Source organism: Natator depressus, chromosome 7 (assembly GCF_965152275.1).
Source record: "Natator depressus isolate rNatDep1 chromosome 7, rNatDep2.hap1, whole genome shotgun sequence".
NCBI lineage: Eukaryota > Metazoa > Chordata > Testudines > Cheloniidae > Natator > Natator depressus.
This window is the reverse complement of record NC_134240.1, coordinates 122,196,730-122,212,755: the sequence shown is the minus strand read 5'-3', so window position 1 is coordinate 122,212,755 and position 16,026 is coordinate 122,196,730. Positions and strand designations below refer to the sequence as shown.

Below are 16,026 nucleotides of genomic sequence, written 5' to 3'. Positions count from 1 at the left end.
TGACCATTTTCAGCCGAGTGGGGTTCCCCAGGGAAGTCTTGACAGACCAAGGGTCCAACTTCATGTCGGCCCTGCTCCGGTGCTTGTGGGAGAAATGTGGGGTCCAGCACAACTGGGCCTCAGCTTATCACCCCCAGTCCAACGGGCTGGTGGAGAGGTTCAATGGGACGCTAAAGATGGTGCTGAAAACCTTTATGAACCAGCACCCGCAGGATTGGGACAAGTACTTACCTCACCTGCTGTTCGCGTACAGGGAGGTGCCCCAGGAGTCTACCGGATTTTCGCCTTTCGAACTGTTATATGGAAGGAGGGTGAGGGGCCCCCTGGACCTGATGAGAGACGAGTGGGAGGGGAAGGCCACACCCGATGGAGAGTTAGTGGTGGAGTATATCCTGATCTTCCAAGAGAGACTGGCTGAACTCATGGGCCTGGCCAGGGAGAATCTGGCCAGAGCCCAGAAGAAGCAGAAGGTCTGGTATGACCGCACGGCGCAGGCCCGTGCCTACGCCACCGGGGATCAGGTGATGGTTCTCATCCCTGTGAGAAAGAACAAACTACAGGCTGCCTGGGAGGACCCTTTCAAGGTCGTCAAGCAGCTCAAGGAGGTAAACTATGTGGTGGAGCTGTCGAACCGGGCCCACCACCGCCGGGTGTACCATGTGAATATGATGAAGCCATATTATGCCAGGGGGAATGTGGTGTTGGCCGTGTGTGGACAGTGGGAGGAGCAGGGAGATGACCCTTTAGTAGATCTGTTCCCTGAGACAGGAGCTGGTTCCCCCCTGGAAACAATTCCCCTCTCGGATCAGCTAACCCCTGCCCAGCAAGCTGAGATCAGGGGGGTGCTGCATCCGTACCGACAGCTGTTTTCCAACCAGCCTGGACGCACTAATCTGACTGTCCACCGGGTGCAGACAGGGTCGCACCCACCGATAAGATGCTCCCCTTTCCGAGTCACAGGGAAAACTACTCAGGACCTGGAAAGAGAGGTCAGGGACATGCTGGCTTTGGGGATGATCCAGCCATCTGCCAGCCCTTGGGCCTCACCGGTGGTGCTGGTCCCCAGAAAGGACAGGTCAATCTGGTTCTGTGTGGACTATCGGAAGCTCAATGCCATCACTGTATCTGATGCCTACCCCATGCCCAGGCCGGACGAGCTCCTAGACAAGCTGGGAGGAGCTCGGTACCTTACCACCATGGACCTTACAAAGGGCTACTGGCAAGTGCCGCTGGATGCAGATGCCCGGCTGAAATCGGCCTTTATCACCCCTCTGGGGCTCTATGAGTTCCTGACCCTGCCTTTCGGCCTCAAGGGAGCGCCGGCCACCTTCCAGCGCCTGGTGGACCAGCTACTGAGGGGGATGGAGAGTTTTGCCGTGGCGTATATTGATGACATCTGTGTCTTTAGCCAGACCTGGGAGGACCATGTGTCCCAGGTTAGACAAGTGCTGGACCAACTCCAGGGGGCTGGGCTGACCGTAAAAGCTGAGAAGTGTAAGGTGGGGATGGCTGAAGTATCTTACCTGGACCATTGGGTGGGGAGCGGCCGCCTAAAGCCGGAACCGGCCAAGGTGGAGGTGATCAGAGACTGGCCCGCTCCCCACACCAAGAAGCAGGTCCAAGCCTTTATTGGGTTGGCAGGATACTATCGAAGGTTCGTGCCCCGCTTTAGCGCCATAGCCACCCCCATCACTGAGCTATGCAAGAAGGGGAAGCCAGACAAGGTGGTCTGGACTGAGCAGTGCCAGGAGGCTTTCTGGGCGCTGAAGGAGGCTCTAGTCAGTGGCCCAGTTCTGGCAAACCCACACTTTGACAAGCCCTTTATGGTGTTCACCGACGCCTCAGACACGGGACTGGGGGCGGTGTTAATGCAGGAGGATGAAAAGGGGGAGAGACACCCCATCGTGTACCTGAGCAAGAAGTTGCTACCCCGGGAGCAACACTACGCGGCCATCGAGAAGGAGTGCCTGGCCATGGTGTGGGCCCTCAAGAAACTAGAGCCCTATCTCTTCGGGCGACACTTCACCGTCTACACCGATCACTCTCCCCTGACCTGGCTGCACCAGATGAAAGGAGCCAACGCCAAGCTCCTGAGATGGAGCCTGCTACTGCAGGATTACGACATGGACGTGGTCCACGTGAAGGGAAGTGCCAACCTGATAGCGGATGCGCTGTCCCGGAGAGGGGGCCCCGAACTTCCCCAGGTCACTGGTCACAGTGACCCCGCTCAGTTCAGTCTCGAAGGGGGGAGAGATGGGACGCAGCAGGGAGGGGGGAGTGTTGACCTGGGAATGTGGCAGGGGGGTTTCAATGGGAGAGCTGAGAGCCTGTTACCTGAGCCAGGATGGGGATGGGGGAGGTAACACCTCTGCCGGGGGAACTGGACAAAGGCTGCAGGAGGGAGCTGGCTGGGGGGGGTTAGTTTCAGTTTGGGGCTGGGTGGAGGAACGCAGGGAACTAAGTTCCCTGGCCCCCTAGAAGGACTGGACTGAGGGGTCCTGGTTGTACCCACAAGCTCTGTTTTAGACTGTGTTCCTATTGTCCAATAAACCTTCCGCTTTACTGGCTGGCTGAGAGTCACGGTGAATCCCAGGAAGAGGGGTGCAGGGCCCGGACTCCCCCACACTCTGTGACATCCAGTGCGGCCCCGGATTCCTGGGCTCGAAGCAGGAGTCGCTGGGTGAATTCTCGGGCCTGGGTCACGCGGCCAGTTGGACTGGGGCAGGCGGGCGGGGGGCAGGACAGTCCCTTTGGGCTGTGGCATCTCTGGGGTGCTAACTTCCCTCTTTGCTTCTTTCCCCAGAACTCCTCACCAACTTGATCCAGCAGAAAAATGACATTATGGACCCTGCCGTGTACAAAGAGGTGAGGGCCCTGGCGGGGCCATGGGAAGGGCATGGGGCAAGGCCCCCCCATAGGCACCGAGGGAGAAGGTCCCTGTCAGGGCTTAGTGGGGACTCTGAGGTCAGCCATGCCCCAACTGATGTCCCGTTCCCCCCTCCCCTCCCCCAGCGATGCCATCCATGCTGCAGACAGGGGCAGCAGGCTGGAGTGCTTTGAAAGAATCAAACCCCAAGGCACGTTGCCCGATTCGAAAGCCCAGCAGCCTGGCCAGGTTTCAGAGCCGGTGACTCCTTTCTGCCCCCCCAAATCCTTGGGCCTTCCCCGCAGTGTCGCTCCTTCACTGCCTGCCCTCGGCTGCCACGCTCCGGCCCAGAGGCAGCTGCCTTTCTGTGGGGAGGCGCGAGGCCCAGGGCCGCGGGCCCTGCTGGGATGGACGTTGCTAATGCTGGTGCTCTCGCCCTAGGTGCTGGTTTATGAGGTGGGTTTCCTGGTCTGCACGGCCATCGGCCTCCTCTTCATCGTCCTCATGCCCCTGGTCGGCTTTTGCTTCTGCTGCTGCCGCTGCTGTGGGAACTGCGGGGGGACGATGTACCAGAAACAGAGCAAGCGCACGGGCTGCCAGCGCAGGGCGCTCTTCCTCTCGGTGCTGCTGGTCACCACCCTCCTCCTGTGAGTGCCGCGCTCTGGCCCAGCGCCTCTGCGGGCCTCATTTCAGCGCAGAGCCCGAGCCTCGCGGGCTCTTGCATTGCTGCCTGGCCGTGCGTTGCTGGCCCCATGGGGGGGGGGGCAGTTACCCTGTATATGGAGGGGGGTTGGGAAGGGCCCCGGATGACCAGGCATTACTAACCCCCTCTGAGCTAGGCAGATCCCTGGGTCCCCAGGCTGGCCTCGTCCACTGGCTCCGGTCATCTCACACACTGAGGTGGCCTGGGCCGGCTGCTCTAAACCCCCCAGTCCACCCGGCTGTGCGGTGTTGTTGCCCTTTTGGAAGAAGTTTCCTCCTGGTGCCCAGCTGGTGCCCCGGAGCCCGCGGGTGTGGGCGCCCTGGAGGCTTTATCTGGGCTGAGGCTGTGATCCCACCCAGGGGACGAACACACTTGCGTGCGCGACCCATCACACGGAGCCCTGCTCCCCCGGGGCTGAGGTTCTGGCTGGAGAGCAGCTGGGATGAGGAGTCCCAGCTCTCTGGAGCCAGGAGACGCCTTTGGGTGGGGAGGGGCTGGGTGCAAGCCTGGGGCGCCCAGATGCAATGGGGAGGGGCAGACACCGCTGCCTGCGGGCGAGAGCTGCTGGGAAAGCAGATGGGCCAGGCAGGGAGTGGAGACCTGCCAGGAAGTCCCCATTGTTCGCGATTCCTGCCCGAGGACAAAGGGCCAGAAGCCTCAGGAAGTCGAGGTCTGAGTTCAACCTGGGGTTAGAGCGTTCCAGGCTACGGTGCCTCGGAATCACCTGCGGGGGGACACCCAGCTAGTGACCAGAAATGTGGGGGCTAGCCCCCTGCTCCCTCCACTAAGTATGAGCAGCAAGGTGATGCTGGAGCAATGGCCGGGGAGCTGGGGAGCTGGCACTTGGAGATCCGGCTGGGCCCTGGCTGGGCCTGCTGGGGCAGGTCGCTCCCTTCTGCCTCAGTTTCTCCATCTCTGTGACAGGGAGGATGGAATTCTCTCGTGCCAAGGGGCAGTTGACTGGTTAACCCATGCAGCGTCTAGAGTGTCCCAAGGGGTCATGGGGGGCAGGTTGGGGGCCTAGCTCCCACTGAGCCCCTCAGAAGGAGGAAGGGTTCTAGAAGTGCTTGCCATGGACTGGCTAGCCACACTGCTCCCTACTGGGCAAGAGCAGAGCTGCTAATCTGTGTGTCATAAGCCCGGTACCCTGAGTGGCGATTCTGCTTTAGCTCAGCCGGTAGGGGCCAGGGATTGACCCCTGCTGTGGCAGCGAAGCTCGCAGGCTCAGTGTGTGCAGCCCGGTGACCCCCTGGGTTCGTGATGGTGCCGTTGTCACCCTCAGGAAAGGGGGGTCAGTGGGGTGACCGTGGACCTGGGATTGGGACGAAGCTGCAGGGCTGGCACATTCATTGCAAGCCGCGCTTTATGCTGGCTTGTTAGTTATGCCCCCTCACCCCCAAGGGTAGACCTCACCGGGGGGAAACTGAGGCACGGGGCGGCGCAGCGCCCTGCCTGAGCTGGCACAGCAAGGCCCTGGCAGAGCCCAGGAGTCCTGACTCTCAGAGCATGAGGCCATTTGCTGTGAGCAGGCCCTTCTGTGCATGGACAGTCTGGGGGCTCAGCGCACACAGCTAGGGCCCCACCCAGGTCTCCATGTGCTGATGCTGCCCCTGCCCCCTTTTCTCCTTGTCCCAGGGCTGGGAATGTCTGCGCTTTCATCAGTAACGACCGCGTCTCCCGCGCCGTGAATGGCAGCTTCGGTGCCCTCAACACCACGTTGGACAACCTGGGCACCTTCATCCGCTCCATCCCCCAGGTACACGCGGCGCCCCCACTGCTCACCTGCCTGCCGGAGCCCCCCGCACCTCACCTGTCTGCGGGCCAGAGACCAGCAGGGCGTGAATCCCAGGGTCTGCACAGGGCGGGGATGCCAGGGGCCTGCCCTGAGGTGACCCACGCAGCCCCCTGAGTTAGTCCATTGCTGCTGGGTATGGTGCAGTCCCCCTGTGGGAATGGGAGCCCCCTCCCCAGCCTGGCCTGTATTCACCCCCCTTCTTGTCCCTGCAGCAGGTGGATATAATCATTGACAACAGCAACGTGCCAGTGAGCCAGGCCAACCGCAGCCTCCAGGGTGAGTCTGTGCACAGGGGGCCATGGGGGGCTGGGGCAGGGCATGGCCCTAGGGACCTGGCTCTGGGGTGGGGGGCTGGGGCAGGGTGTGACCTTGGGGACCTGGCTCTGGGGCTGGGGGCTTTGGGGGCTGGGGCAGGACGTAGCCCTAGGGACCTGGCTCTGGGGTAGGGGGCTGGGAAGGGCATGGCCCTGGGGACCTGGCTCTGGGGCGAGGGGCTGTGGGGGCTGGGGCAGGGCATGGCCCTGGGGACCTGGCTCTGGGATGGGGGGCTGGGGCAGGGCGTGACCTTGGGGACCTGGCTCTGGGGTGCGGGGCTGGGAAGGGCATGGCCCTGAGGACCTGGCTCTGGGGCGGGGGGCTTTGGGGGCTGGGGCAGGGCGTGGCCCTGGGGCGGTGGGGATGGGGATGCGTGATCTGATCCGCCCAGCTCGTCTCATGGCCTGCCTGGGCTAGCCCTTGGGGATGCCCTGCCCCAGCACTCAGAGCCCTGGCGGAGGTCGGGCTGCACAGGGCTCTGCTCCCTGCCTGTATGGCCCCAGTATGGAGCCCGGCACCCTTGGGCCCCAGGACCCCGTTCTTGGCTGCAGGGGGCACTGGCTGGCCTCCTGCATCATGACCCGTCTGGCCCCTCCGGGCTTCCAGGCGTTTGCTCACCTGCCCCTCCCCTCCCTCTTGGCTGCTTTCTCATCACACCCCCGGATCATGGCGCAGCCCCCTCCAGCCCAGCCAGGGTCATTCTCCCCGCAACACCTGCCCATGGGCACCCAGCAGGGCAATGGCAGAGGGGTAAGGAACCCAGGAGTCCTGGCTCCCAGCCCGTAGCTTTAGCCACTTCCTCTCAAGGGACCGTAGCATAACATGGGCTCCGTGGCCAGCCTGTTCTGTGCCCGCTGCCCACCTCCCTGCATGCCCATGCTGCAGGTGGCTGCTGCGGTGCTGAGCCCCCACACTGGGGGGCAGGTGGGGCAGGGGATGAACTCTCCGAGCCAGACAGGGGCTCGGGGTTTGGAGCGCTCCCTGGTGGCCGTGCGTCTGGCTGGGCCCGAGGTGACAGCGCTGCCCCCTTCTCCACAGACATAGGGCCCATCCTGGGCAGTAGGATCGTCTCTGCGGTGGGAGAGGAGACGTACGGGGCGCTGGGCTCTGCCATGCGTCTGCTCGAAGGTACTGGCCCTGGGGCTGTGGAGTGGGAGCTGGGGAGCCCCACGCACAGCACGGCCCTTCACCCCCTACAAGAGCTGCCCACCCAGCACCTGCCAGGAAGGGAAGGGGGCGTCCCCAGACACCAGGGGGAACAAGCCCCTAAGGCGGGCGGGGGAGGACAGAGTAACCCTGTGGGTGTTTGGTGGGAAAGCTGGGGGGCTCGGGGTGGTGCCAGGGGACACCTCTGCAGTGGGGGGCAGTATAACCCCCTGTGATGTTCCCCTCTGGTGTTATCTGGACCGGTGGTTTGTTAGGCCTCTCCAAACTTTGACTCTGGGAGCCAGCCTTACCCTGCTCTGCTGTGAGAACCCCCACTCCTGGGCTGGTCACACACAGGCTCTGGCATGTCAGCTGCTCCTTGGATTGTGCAAGCGAATGACACTAGCCAGCCAATATCTCTGGTCCCAGACACAACCCTAGGAACCTCCGTCTTGCAGTGCCAGTTATGTCTGCTGGACGCTGCCAGCTTCTATGAGGTCATCAGTTTAACAAAGAAATTGATATGTACCAGGTTTGTTATCCCAAGCGGAGTCTCTGACACGCTGCAAACCACACGCACTGCTTCAGGTAGAATAAACAGACAGATTTATTAACTGTAAAGATAGATTTTAAGTGATTATAAGTCAAAGCACAAGAAGTCAGAGTGGTTACCAAAAGAAAAGAAAATAGAATACGCAGTCTAAACTCTCGACCCTATTAGACTGGGCAGCGACTAAATGAAGCCGTTTTTCTCACCCCACTGGATATTGCAGTCCTTAATAGACAGGTTTGTTCAGGGCTGAAAGTAACACTTGACACTTACCGGTACGAGGCCGGGGCAGCTCCGGTCCACGGAAGGGCCGGGGCCTTGGGCAGCCGGGGCGGGGCTGGGGTCAGCATTCCCCAACCAGCCTTTCCAGGCCGCCTGGCCCGCGCTGCCAGGGCTGCAGTGGCGATTTAAAGGGCCCAGGGCTCTGGACGCGGCAGCGGCATCCGGAGCCCCGGGCCCTTTTAAATCGCTGGCCCCGGGGCAGTTGCTCCCTTTGCCCTACCTACGGACCCTACCAGCAGGGCCGCCGACGGGGGAGGTAAAAGGGGCAGGGAGGTTACAGTGCTGCTGCGGCAACGCTTTACAGTGGGCTGCGTACGGGCCGGGGCGGGTTCTTACTGGCCCACTTTCACGCCTGGGTTTGTTCTGTAAACCTGGGCCAATCTCCTGTGCTGGAGTCTTGTCTTCTTCTTAGTGTCCTGGTTGTTTGCGGGGAAGGTGGGGGCAGGAGAAGGCCCCGTATGTGTCCACTCTGTCTGTTTTATACCCTCAGCCCATGTGCTTGGGGAGCACAGTCCAGGCATGGCTGGGGGGCACTGCTGAGTCTCTCCAGGCAAGGTTGAACAATTCCCGTTGTGGGGCCTCATGCAGGCGAGTCATCGCAGTGTAGCTCCCTTGCTGGACAATGGCTGTGGATGGTTGTTTGACACCCCGCCCGGGGGTTGGTGACTTTCCTTGCTGTTGCCTCTGGGGAGCTAACGTCTGGCGGATTCCCCAACTTACAGCATGATTTAGTGACCACCATACTACGCAATCTCATAACTCCATCTGCATCAACGATACACATCTATGGACAGAGAAATGACTCTCAGCAGATCACAACCTTTCCCCGGATACCTTACAAGACCTGCTTTATATGTGACAGGTTTCAGAGTAGCAGCCGTGTTAGTCTGTATTCGCAAAAAGAAAAGGAGGACTTGTGGCACCTTAGAGACTAACCAATTTATTTGAGCATGAGCTTTCGTGAGCTACAGCTCACTTATGCATCCGATGAAGTGAGCTGTAGCTCACGAAAACTTATGCTCAAATAAATTGGTTAGTCTCTAAGGTGCCACAAGTCCTCCTTTTCTTTCTGCTTTATATGTGAGATCACCATTATATGAAAATGAGAACTATGGGGGTTACAGCACGCTCCCCCGAGGTAGAGAATGTCACACCCCCTCAGCCCCAACACCTGAGGGGCACAGGGAATCCCAAGAGCCCCAGGCATCCTGGGCTGGAGAAACTCCCCCGTTAACCATCCCCTGGGATCCCCCGATTCACTGTCGCCCCAAGGGCCTGGACGGATGGCGCTCCGAGCTCCTTCCCTGACCCCAGTCTGGCCCCCACCCCTGCAGCATGGAGTTACCAGGGTGGTCTGAGACAGGCTAGTCCCACTCGCTCCAGCCCCGACTGAGGTGCTGAGGGGTCACTTTGGGGGTGTCTGGCGGTCCCTCTTGTGGCACAGTCAGGGGATGTCGCAGGGGTGCGCCCCTCCCCCATTTGTCCCTGGGTTGGGGCACGGTGCAGATGGGACGAGGACTGAGCCATAAGGAGCCCCTTGCTGTCCCCGCCAGTGACGGACCTGGTGGAGCAGGAGCTCCGAGCCGTGAACGAGTCGGGCCAGCGCCTGCAGCAGCTGCAGGGGGAGCTGACCCAGAACCTCAGCAGCCTGCAGGAACAGATTAACCGGACCCTGCAGAGCTGTGGCCACCCCTGCTCCCAGGTGTCCTTCAGCGGCCTGGCCCCCGAGGCCGACTTCAGCATGGTGAGACGAGCACATGGGGGGCTGTAGGGGGCACGGGGGTGTGGGGTGCCTGGGGGCTGGATGGGTGCATGGGTTACAGGTTGGCATGGGGGGCTGGGTGTGGTGCAAAGTGGTGCAGGGTTGCATGGGGAGCTGGATGGGTGCATGGGGTTGGGGGGACTGAAACCTCCCCGACATGCAAATACCCCTCCACACCCTGATGTACCCGCTGACCTCCCCGTGTGTGCGCTCAAGTCTGTGCGCTGACATGGGCACCGTCCTGCCACCCCTGCTGGTATGTACGTTGCCAGGCCCACACGGAGCCAGCTCCCAGCGCCCCCTGCTCCTGCCCGGCGCCCCCTCCCCAGGCATCAGCCCCACGTGCTCCTGTTTCCCCAGGTCCCGGACGTGAGCAGCCAGCTGGAACTGCTGAGTAACCTGACCAGTGCCAACCTGAGCGCTGTCCTGCAGCAGGTACAGGCTGGGGGTGGCGTGGGGCGAGTGGGACGTGGCTCTGACCGGCACCGTGTGGGGCTGGTCTGCAGGGGCATTGCCGGCTCTCCCTGCCCCAGGGTGCGGCCTGGCGTGCTGGCCTCGGCCGAGCGGCCTGCGTCTCCAAGCCATGGCTCTGGGGCGGGGCAGAGGGACCTGAACCGCGATGCCATGTGGAAAATGCCCACCGTGCTAGCCGGGCGTCCGCCCCCACCCGACCTGGAGCAGGCCAACGGTCTGTCCAGCCCGGTGCCTGCCAGTGCTGCCCAGGGCGGGGCTGAGGGTGCCTCCGTCATGGTACCCCGCCCCGTGTGGGGAGAGCCCAGCGGCCCGTCCGGGCCAGCACTGAGCCCGGGGCATTGGCCAGTGCTGGGTATTTCGGATAGTCCCCCGTGCTGGGGCATGTGGGGCTGGGGAGCGGGGCTGGAGCAGGGCCGGGTGGTGTGTTTGCCCTCGCCCTGTGCTCTGTGCTGGAGCCCTGGGCTGGGATCTGAGCCTGTCTGTCTGTCTCTCCCCGTCCGTGTCTGGGGCTGCAGGCCAACGAGACGCTGAACGAGACCCCCAGGAGGGTAGAGGAGCAGGCGCAGAAGGTGGTGGCGGGTCAGTGGTGCTGCCGTCTGGTAATGCAGGGACCCCTCCTGCCCCAGCTCCCTGTTCTGGGACTGGGCGCTGTAATGGCCAGGGGCCCTGCCCATCCCCTCGGGGCCCTACCTGTCCCGACCCGGAGCCAGGGGTCCAGGCCCCACCTTGGCCTAGGAAGCGGGTCTGTGCTCTCCCCCCTATCCCCTGCCACGTTCTCCCTTCCCGCCCACTCAGCACAGCTCTCCTGGTTCTCAGGCTCTCTCCTCCCGCTTTGCCCCCCCTCACCTGCTGCCCCCTCAGATCTGCCTGCTGGGGCTGCGTCTGCCCCATGCGTTGTGCAGGGGGAGCTGGAGCGTGGGCCCCGGGGGGCTAAGGGAGCAGCCATCAGTGCCCGTGCGTCCCTGACGTGCCCGTCCCCTACAGATGCGCAGAGCCAGCTGGCCGAGGTCAGGCGGAAGATTGGCGGGGTGCGGAGTGAGATCCCGGTGCTGGACACGTTGGGGAACGTCACTGCCACGCTGGACAGCATCGCCAAGCAGGCCAGTGACTACGAGCCGCAGGTCACCACCTACGACGGCTACAGGTAGGGGCTGGGCCTCTGCCCCCCTGTGTGGGGCTGATCCCGCCTGGGGGCTCCCTGATCCGTGGGGGACTCTTGGGGGGTGGCAGGGGCTGGAGCTGCATGGCGCGGTGGCATGGGCTGGAGAGCACTGGTGTCCCCAGCTCACGGGGTGTGGGACCGACGCCCCGGGTGGGCTCTGAGCCCCCTGCCCTCGGAGGGGGTCAGTTGTTGGAGGGGGCGAGGGGAGCATGGGCTGAGCCCTGCCATCGGCGCAGGGAGCACCACAGGGGAGCAGCCCACTGTCCCCCTGGGGCACCGAGAGCTGGGACACCCTGGGGACGAGGGGGGGTCTGCTCTAAGGAGAGGGAGAGACCCCCCCCTCAGTCTGGCAGCAGGGGGTGACCCCCCCGGCCAGCCCCCAGACTCCTGCCCCACCAGGGACTGGGTCTCTCACGTCTCCCCCACAGGTGGATCGTGGGCATCTGTCTCTGCTGCCTGGTGCTGCTGATTGTCCTGTGCTACCTGCTGGCCCTGGCGCTGGGGGCCCTCGGGCTGAAGCCGTCGGTGCTGCCCACTGAGCGCAGCTGCCTCTCCAACTCCGGCGGAGACTTCTTCATGGCGTAAGAGCCCCCCCGGCCCCCAGAGCCGTTACAGCGGCTCCCCACGCTGCCCCGGGGCGCCCGCGTGGGGCTGGAATGTCGAAGAGCGGCAGGGTGGGGGCGGGACCCCAGGCACGGCGCTGGGCAGACCCGCAAGGGAGACCCGGTTGTGGCGCCCACGCTGGGATCAGACGTGGACAGACTGGGGAGGGCTCAGCAGAGCCCACAGCAGGACTGGGGGGCAGGGGAGAGCCGCACGGAGCCCCGTGTCCTCTTTTAGCCAAGGGGTGGCCCGGAGGTGACTCGATCCTGGTGGAGGGGTACCAGAGGAGGGGGTTTCTGAGAGGGGGGCTCCTGGGTCTAGCAGGCAAAGGCAGGGGGAGATCCAGTGATGAGCAGTGAGATACGTGGGCCCAGGACTGAGGGGGTGTCCAGCTGTGGGGCAGCCGTACTGGGGACCGTACGTTGGGTTCTGGTCTCCAGGCAGCTCATGAGCCGTGAAATGACTAAGGCTGATTTGCAAGGAGAGGCCATCGGAGTGGTATCTGGGCTGGGGGGGATGGAGGACAGAGAGGCGTTGGAGTGGTATCTGGGTTGGGGAGGTGGGGGGGACAGAGAGGCCATTGGAGTGGTATCTGGGCTGGGGAGGTGGGGGAGACAGAGAGGCGTTGGAGTGGTATCTGGGCTGGGGATGTGGAGGGGACAGAGAGGCCGTTGGAGTGGTATCTGGGCTGGGGAGGTGGGGGAGACAGAGAGGCCATTGGAGTGGTATCTGGGCTGGGGGGGACAGAGAGGCCGTCAGACAGGCCTTGGGGTCTCTGCATGCGGGTGCCCAGTGCCCAGGGTGGGAGCTCACGGCTCGTTCTGCCTTCCCAGGGGGGTTGGCTTCAGCTTCCTCTTCTCCTGGCTGCTGATGCTGCTGGTGCTGGTGACCTTCCTGCTGGGTGGCAATGTCTACACGCTCGTCTGCCAGCCCTGGCACAGAGGGCAGCTCCTGCAGGTGAGAGCCCAGCCTGGCGCCGCCACGCCAATGTCGCTGCTGGTACCTGGTTCTGCCTTGCCCAGGGGGTGGAAAAGGGCGAGGGAAGGTCAGAACCTGCATCCCCAACCCTGGGGACCTGGAGGTGTGGGGAGAGGAGGGGCAGTAGGGCCCTGTAACGATGCTGCCCGTGGGAGCCCGCTGAGGTCACTCAGTCGGGGTGAACTGCAAACAGACCGGGGCAGACAAACCCCACACGCTGGTGGATATTCCAATACTTAGAGTTATCAAACCAGCCCAAACCAGCCTCTGCATCACCTCCCCGGGTACTCAGACGTCCACACGATGCAGTGCCCTTAAAGTGCCAGCCTCAGGCCCCCCTCCAGACACACCTGTCAGATACGAGGATGGTTACTGAACATGTTATCTCATCCTATAAAAGAAAAAGATTCTCCAACCCCAAAGGATCCGCCACACTCCCAGGTCCAATGATAACTTAGATCGTACCCAAAATACACGCTAGAGCCAATTCTTGTTAACTAAAGTAACATTTATTTAAAAAGAAAAGAGAGAGAGTTGGCTGAAAGATCAATATACAGGCAGACTTGAGTTCAGTTCTTGAGGTCCAGGTACATGGCAGAGATGGTGAGTTTGTAGTGGCCAAAAGTCCTTTTAGAAATAGTCCACAGGTTACAGTCCAATGTTCATATTCAGGGTGACTCCAGTCAGCGACTGGGGATCTCAATCCTCATGGCTCAGGGTTTCCCCTTCTTGAAACCCAAAGCAGATCTGAGATGAAGAAGGATCATGTCCCAAGGTTTTTAAACATTTCCTGCAGCCTCTTGGCCGAGAAGACAATCGGCTTCACTTTCCTTCTCCCAAACACCCTGGCAGTTAGCACAGGGTCATTTATCCATTAACAGTTCAGGCACAGGTTACCACAACCTTCAAAGAGGCACATAGACAACAATACTATGTCACTCAAGTGTCTTCCTAAATGTTAATCCTCCTTTTTCGATCTTTGAATCAAAGCCATAGCCATAGCCAAGCCTCGTTTGCTGACATCACAAGCCCTGAGCACACAGCTCCCCTTCTCTCTCTCACCATGCCGGCTGCATTTCACAGCTCTCTCCATTTCCATCTCTTCCTAACCAGTCTTTCAAGTTCGGCCCTGGGTCAGGTCAGTCTGGGAGTTCGTTAACTCTTTCTGGCCCTGTCACCTTTCAATGAGATATTATATTACAACCTGGGTCCCCAGCCCTGGGGACGTGGGGAGGGGAGGGGCAGTAGGGCTGGGAGGGAGACAGAAACACAGCAGAATGGGCCGCTCAACCCCTGACCAGCAACCCCCTGCTAGCCCAGCCCTTGGCTCCCCACAGCCCTGCCGGTGCCCCTCAATCCCAACCTGCAGCCTCCTGCTAGCTCAGTCCTGGGGTCCCTGCCAGCCCAGCCCTGAGTCCTTCCTGGGCACAGGGCTGCGGTGACAGTCGAGTTTGCAGAGGACCCTCTGGAGAGGAGCCGGAACCTAGTAAACCCTTTCCATGCGGGAGCTGAGCCAGCCTCACGGAGGGCAGGCTGGGGGCGTGGAGCTCCTGCCCCCCGTGGCCTGGGACAGGCTGGCACTGTGCAGCTTGGCTGGGGCAGGTCTCAGCTGCTCTCCTGACTCCTTTGCTTTCAGTTCCTGGAGACCTCGGAACTGACTGCGAGCTTCAACCTGTCGAAGATGCTGGGGCTGCAGGGCGGGACGGTGTCCCTCTCCGGAGTGTACAAGTCAGTGCCAGCCCTGCCCGGGCACACTCGGCTGGTCTGCGAGCCAGAGCGCCCTGGGGCCCCTCCCGACCCTCCCTTTCTACAGGGCCTGGGGCCAGGCCCCTCCCTGTGCCTCAGTTTCCCTCTTTGCACATTCGGGGGTGGGGACGGGACGATACGATTCTGATCTCTTGGGGCCTGAGGAAGGATGTCCTGTTGCGGACCCTGCATGACTGAGACCTGTAAAGCGCTGAGGGGGTCGCACCCTGTCCGTGGGGCGGGGGCAGCGCTCTGGTCCTGGATGCCTGCATGGCACAAACATCCCCGGGGCCCACAGGATGGGGGAGATCCCACTGGCGACACAGGGAGCCCCCTCTCCCAGCCTTTGGGAGCTGAGGGACCCTGGCTCTAGCCCCACCTGCCCTGGGCCTATGTCTGTCTACGGGGGGTGCCCCCCATTGGTGGCCAGCCCTGTCCTCATCTCTGACGTCCACCCCACAGCAATTGCCAGCGCAACGAGCCCCTGTGGCGCACCCTGCAGCTGGGCCAGGCCGTTCCCTTGGACGAACTGCTGAACATCAGTCAGGTCAGTGTGGGGAGAGCCGAGACCGGCCCAGCCGTGCGCAGCGCCCCGGGGCTCCCTGGTGAGGGGCGTGGCCTCGCGGTGCTGGGCACAGAGACCGGCCCAGCCGTGCGCAGCGCCCGGGGCTCCCTGGTGAGGGGCGTGGCCCCGCGGTGCTGGGCACAGAGACCGGCCCAGCCGTGCGCAGCGCCCCGGGGCTCCCTGGTGAGGGGCGCGGCCCCGCGGTGCTGGGCACAGAGACCGGCCCAGCCGTGCGCAGCGCCCCGGGGCTCCCTGGTGAGGGGCGCGGCCCCGCGGTGCTGGGCACAGAGACCGGCCCAGCCGTGCGCAGCGCCCTGGGGCTCCCTGGTGAGGGGCACGGCCCCACGGTGCTGGGCACAGAGACCGGCCCACCCGTGCGCAGCGCCCCGGGGCTTCCTGGTGGGGGGCGCGGCCCCGCGGTGCTGGGCACAGAGACCGGCCCAGCCGTGCGCAGCGCCCGGGGCTCCCTGGTGAGGGGCGCGGCCCCGCAGTGCTGGGCACAGAGACCGGCCCAGCCGTGCGCAGCGCCCCGGGGCTCCCTGGTGAGGGGCGCGGCCCTGCGGTGCTGGGCACAGAGACCGGCCCAGCCGTGCGCAGCGCCCCGGGGCTCCCTGGTGAGGGGCGCAGCCCCGCGGTGCTGGGCACAGAGACCGGCCCAGCCGTGCGCAGCGCCCTGGGGCTCCCTGGTGAGGGGCGCGGCCCCGCAGTGCTGGGCACAGAGACCGGCCCAGCCGTGCGCAGCGCCCCGGGGCTCCCTGGTGAGGGGCGCGGCCCCACAGTGCTGGGCACAGAGACCGGCCCAGCCGTGCGCAGCGCCCGGGGCTCCCTGGTGAGGGGCGCGGCCCCGCAGTGCTGGGCACAGAGACCGGCCCAGCCGTGCGCAGCGCCCCGGGGCTCCCTGGTGAGGGGCGCGGCCCTGCGGTGCTGGGCACAGAGACCGGCCCAGCCGTGCGCAGCGCCCCGGGGCTCCCTGGTGAGGGGCGCGGCCCCACAGTGCTGGGCACAGAGACCGGCCCACCCGTGCGCAGCGCCCCGGGGCTCCCTGGTGGGGGGCGCAGCCCCGCGGTGCTGGGCACAGA

At 63.3% G+C, this 16,026-nt stretch overlaps 1 protein-coding gene across 1 annotated transcript in view; it reads left to right on the top strand.

Annotated features, from left to right (window-relative positions):
• LOC141991363 (prominin-1-A-like) overlaps positions 1-16,026 on the top strand; it is a 38,401-nt gene that overhangs the window by 11,657 nt on the left and 10,718 nt on the right. The window contains exons 3-15 of the mRNA XM_074959657.1: positions 2,804-2,865; positions 3,308-3,513; positions 5,205-5,325; positions 5,577-5,640; positions 6,718-6,807; positions 9,211-9,401; positions 9,780-9,854; positions 10,409-10,472; positions 10,878-11,037; positions 11,484-11,636; positions 12,492-12,615; positions 14,273-14,364; positions 14,845-14,929. Of these exons, the coding sequence (XP_074815758.1) occupies positions 2,804-2,865; positions 3,308-3,513; positions 5,205-5,325; positions 5,577-5,640; positions 6,718-6,807; positions 9,211-9,401; positions 9,780-9,854; positions 10,409-10,472; positions 10,878-11,037; positions 11,484-11,636; positions 12,492-12,615; positions 14,273-14,364; positions 14,845-14,929 (1,487 nt within the window). The remainder of the gene's footprint in view (positions 1-2,803; positions 2,866-3,307; positions 3,514-5,204; positions 5,326-5,576; positions 5,641-6,717; positions 6,808-9,210; positions 9,402-9,779; positions 9,855-10,408; positions 10,473-10,877; positions 11,038-11,483; positions 11,637-12,491; positions 12,616-14,272; positions 14,365-14,844; positions 14,930-16,026) is intronic.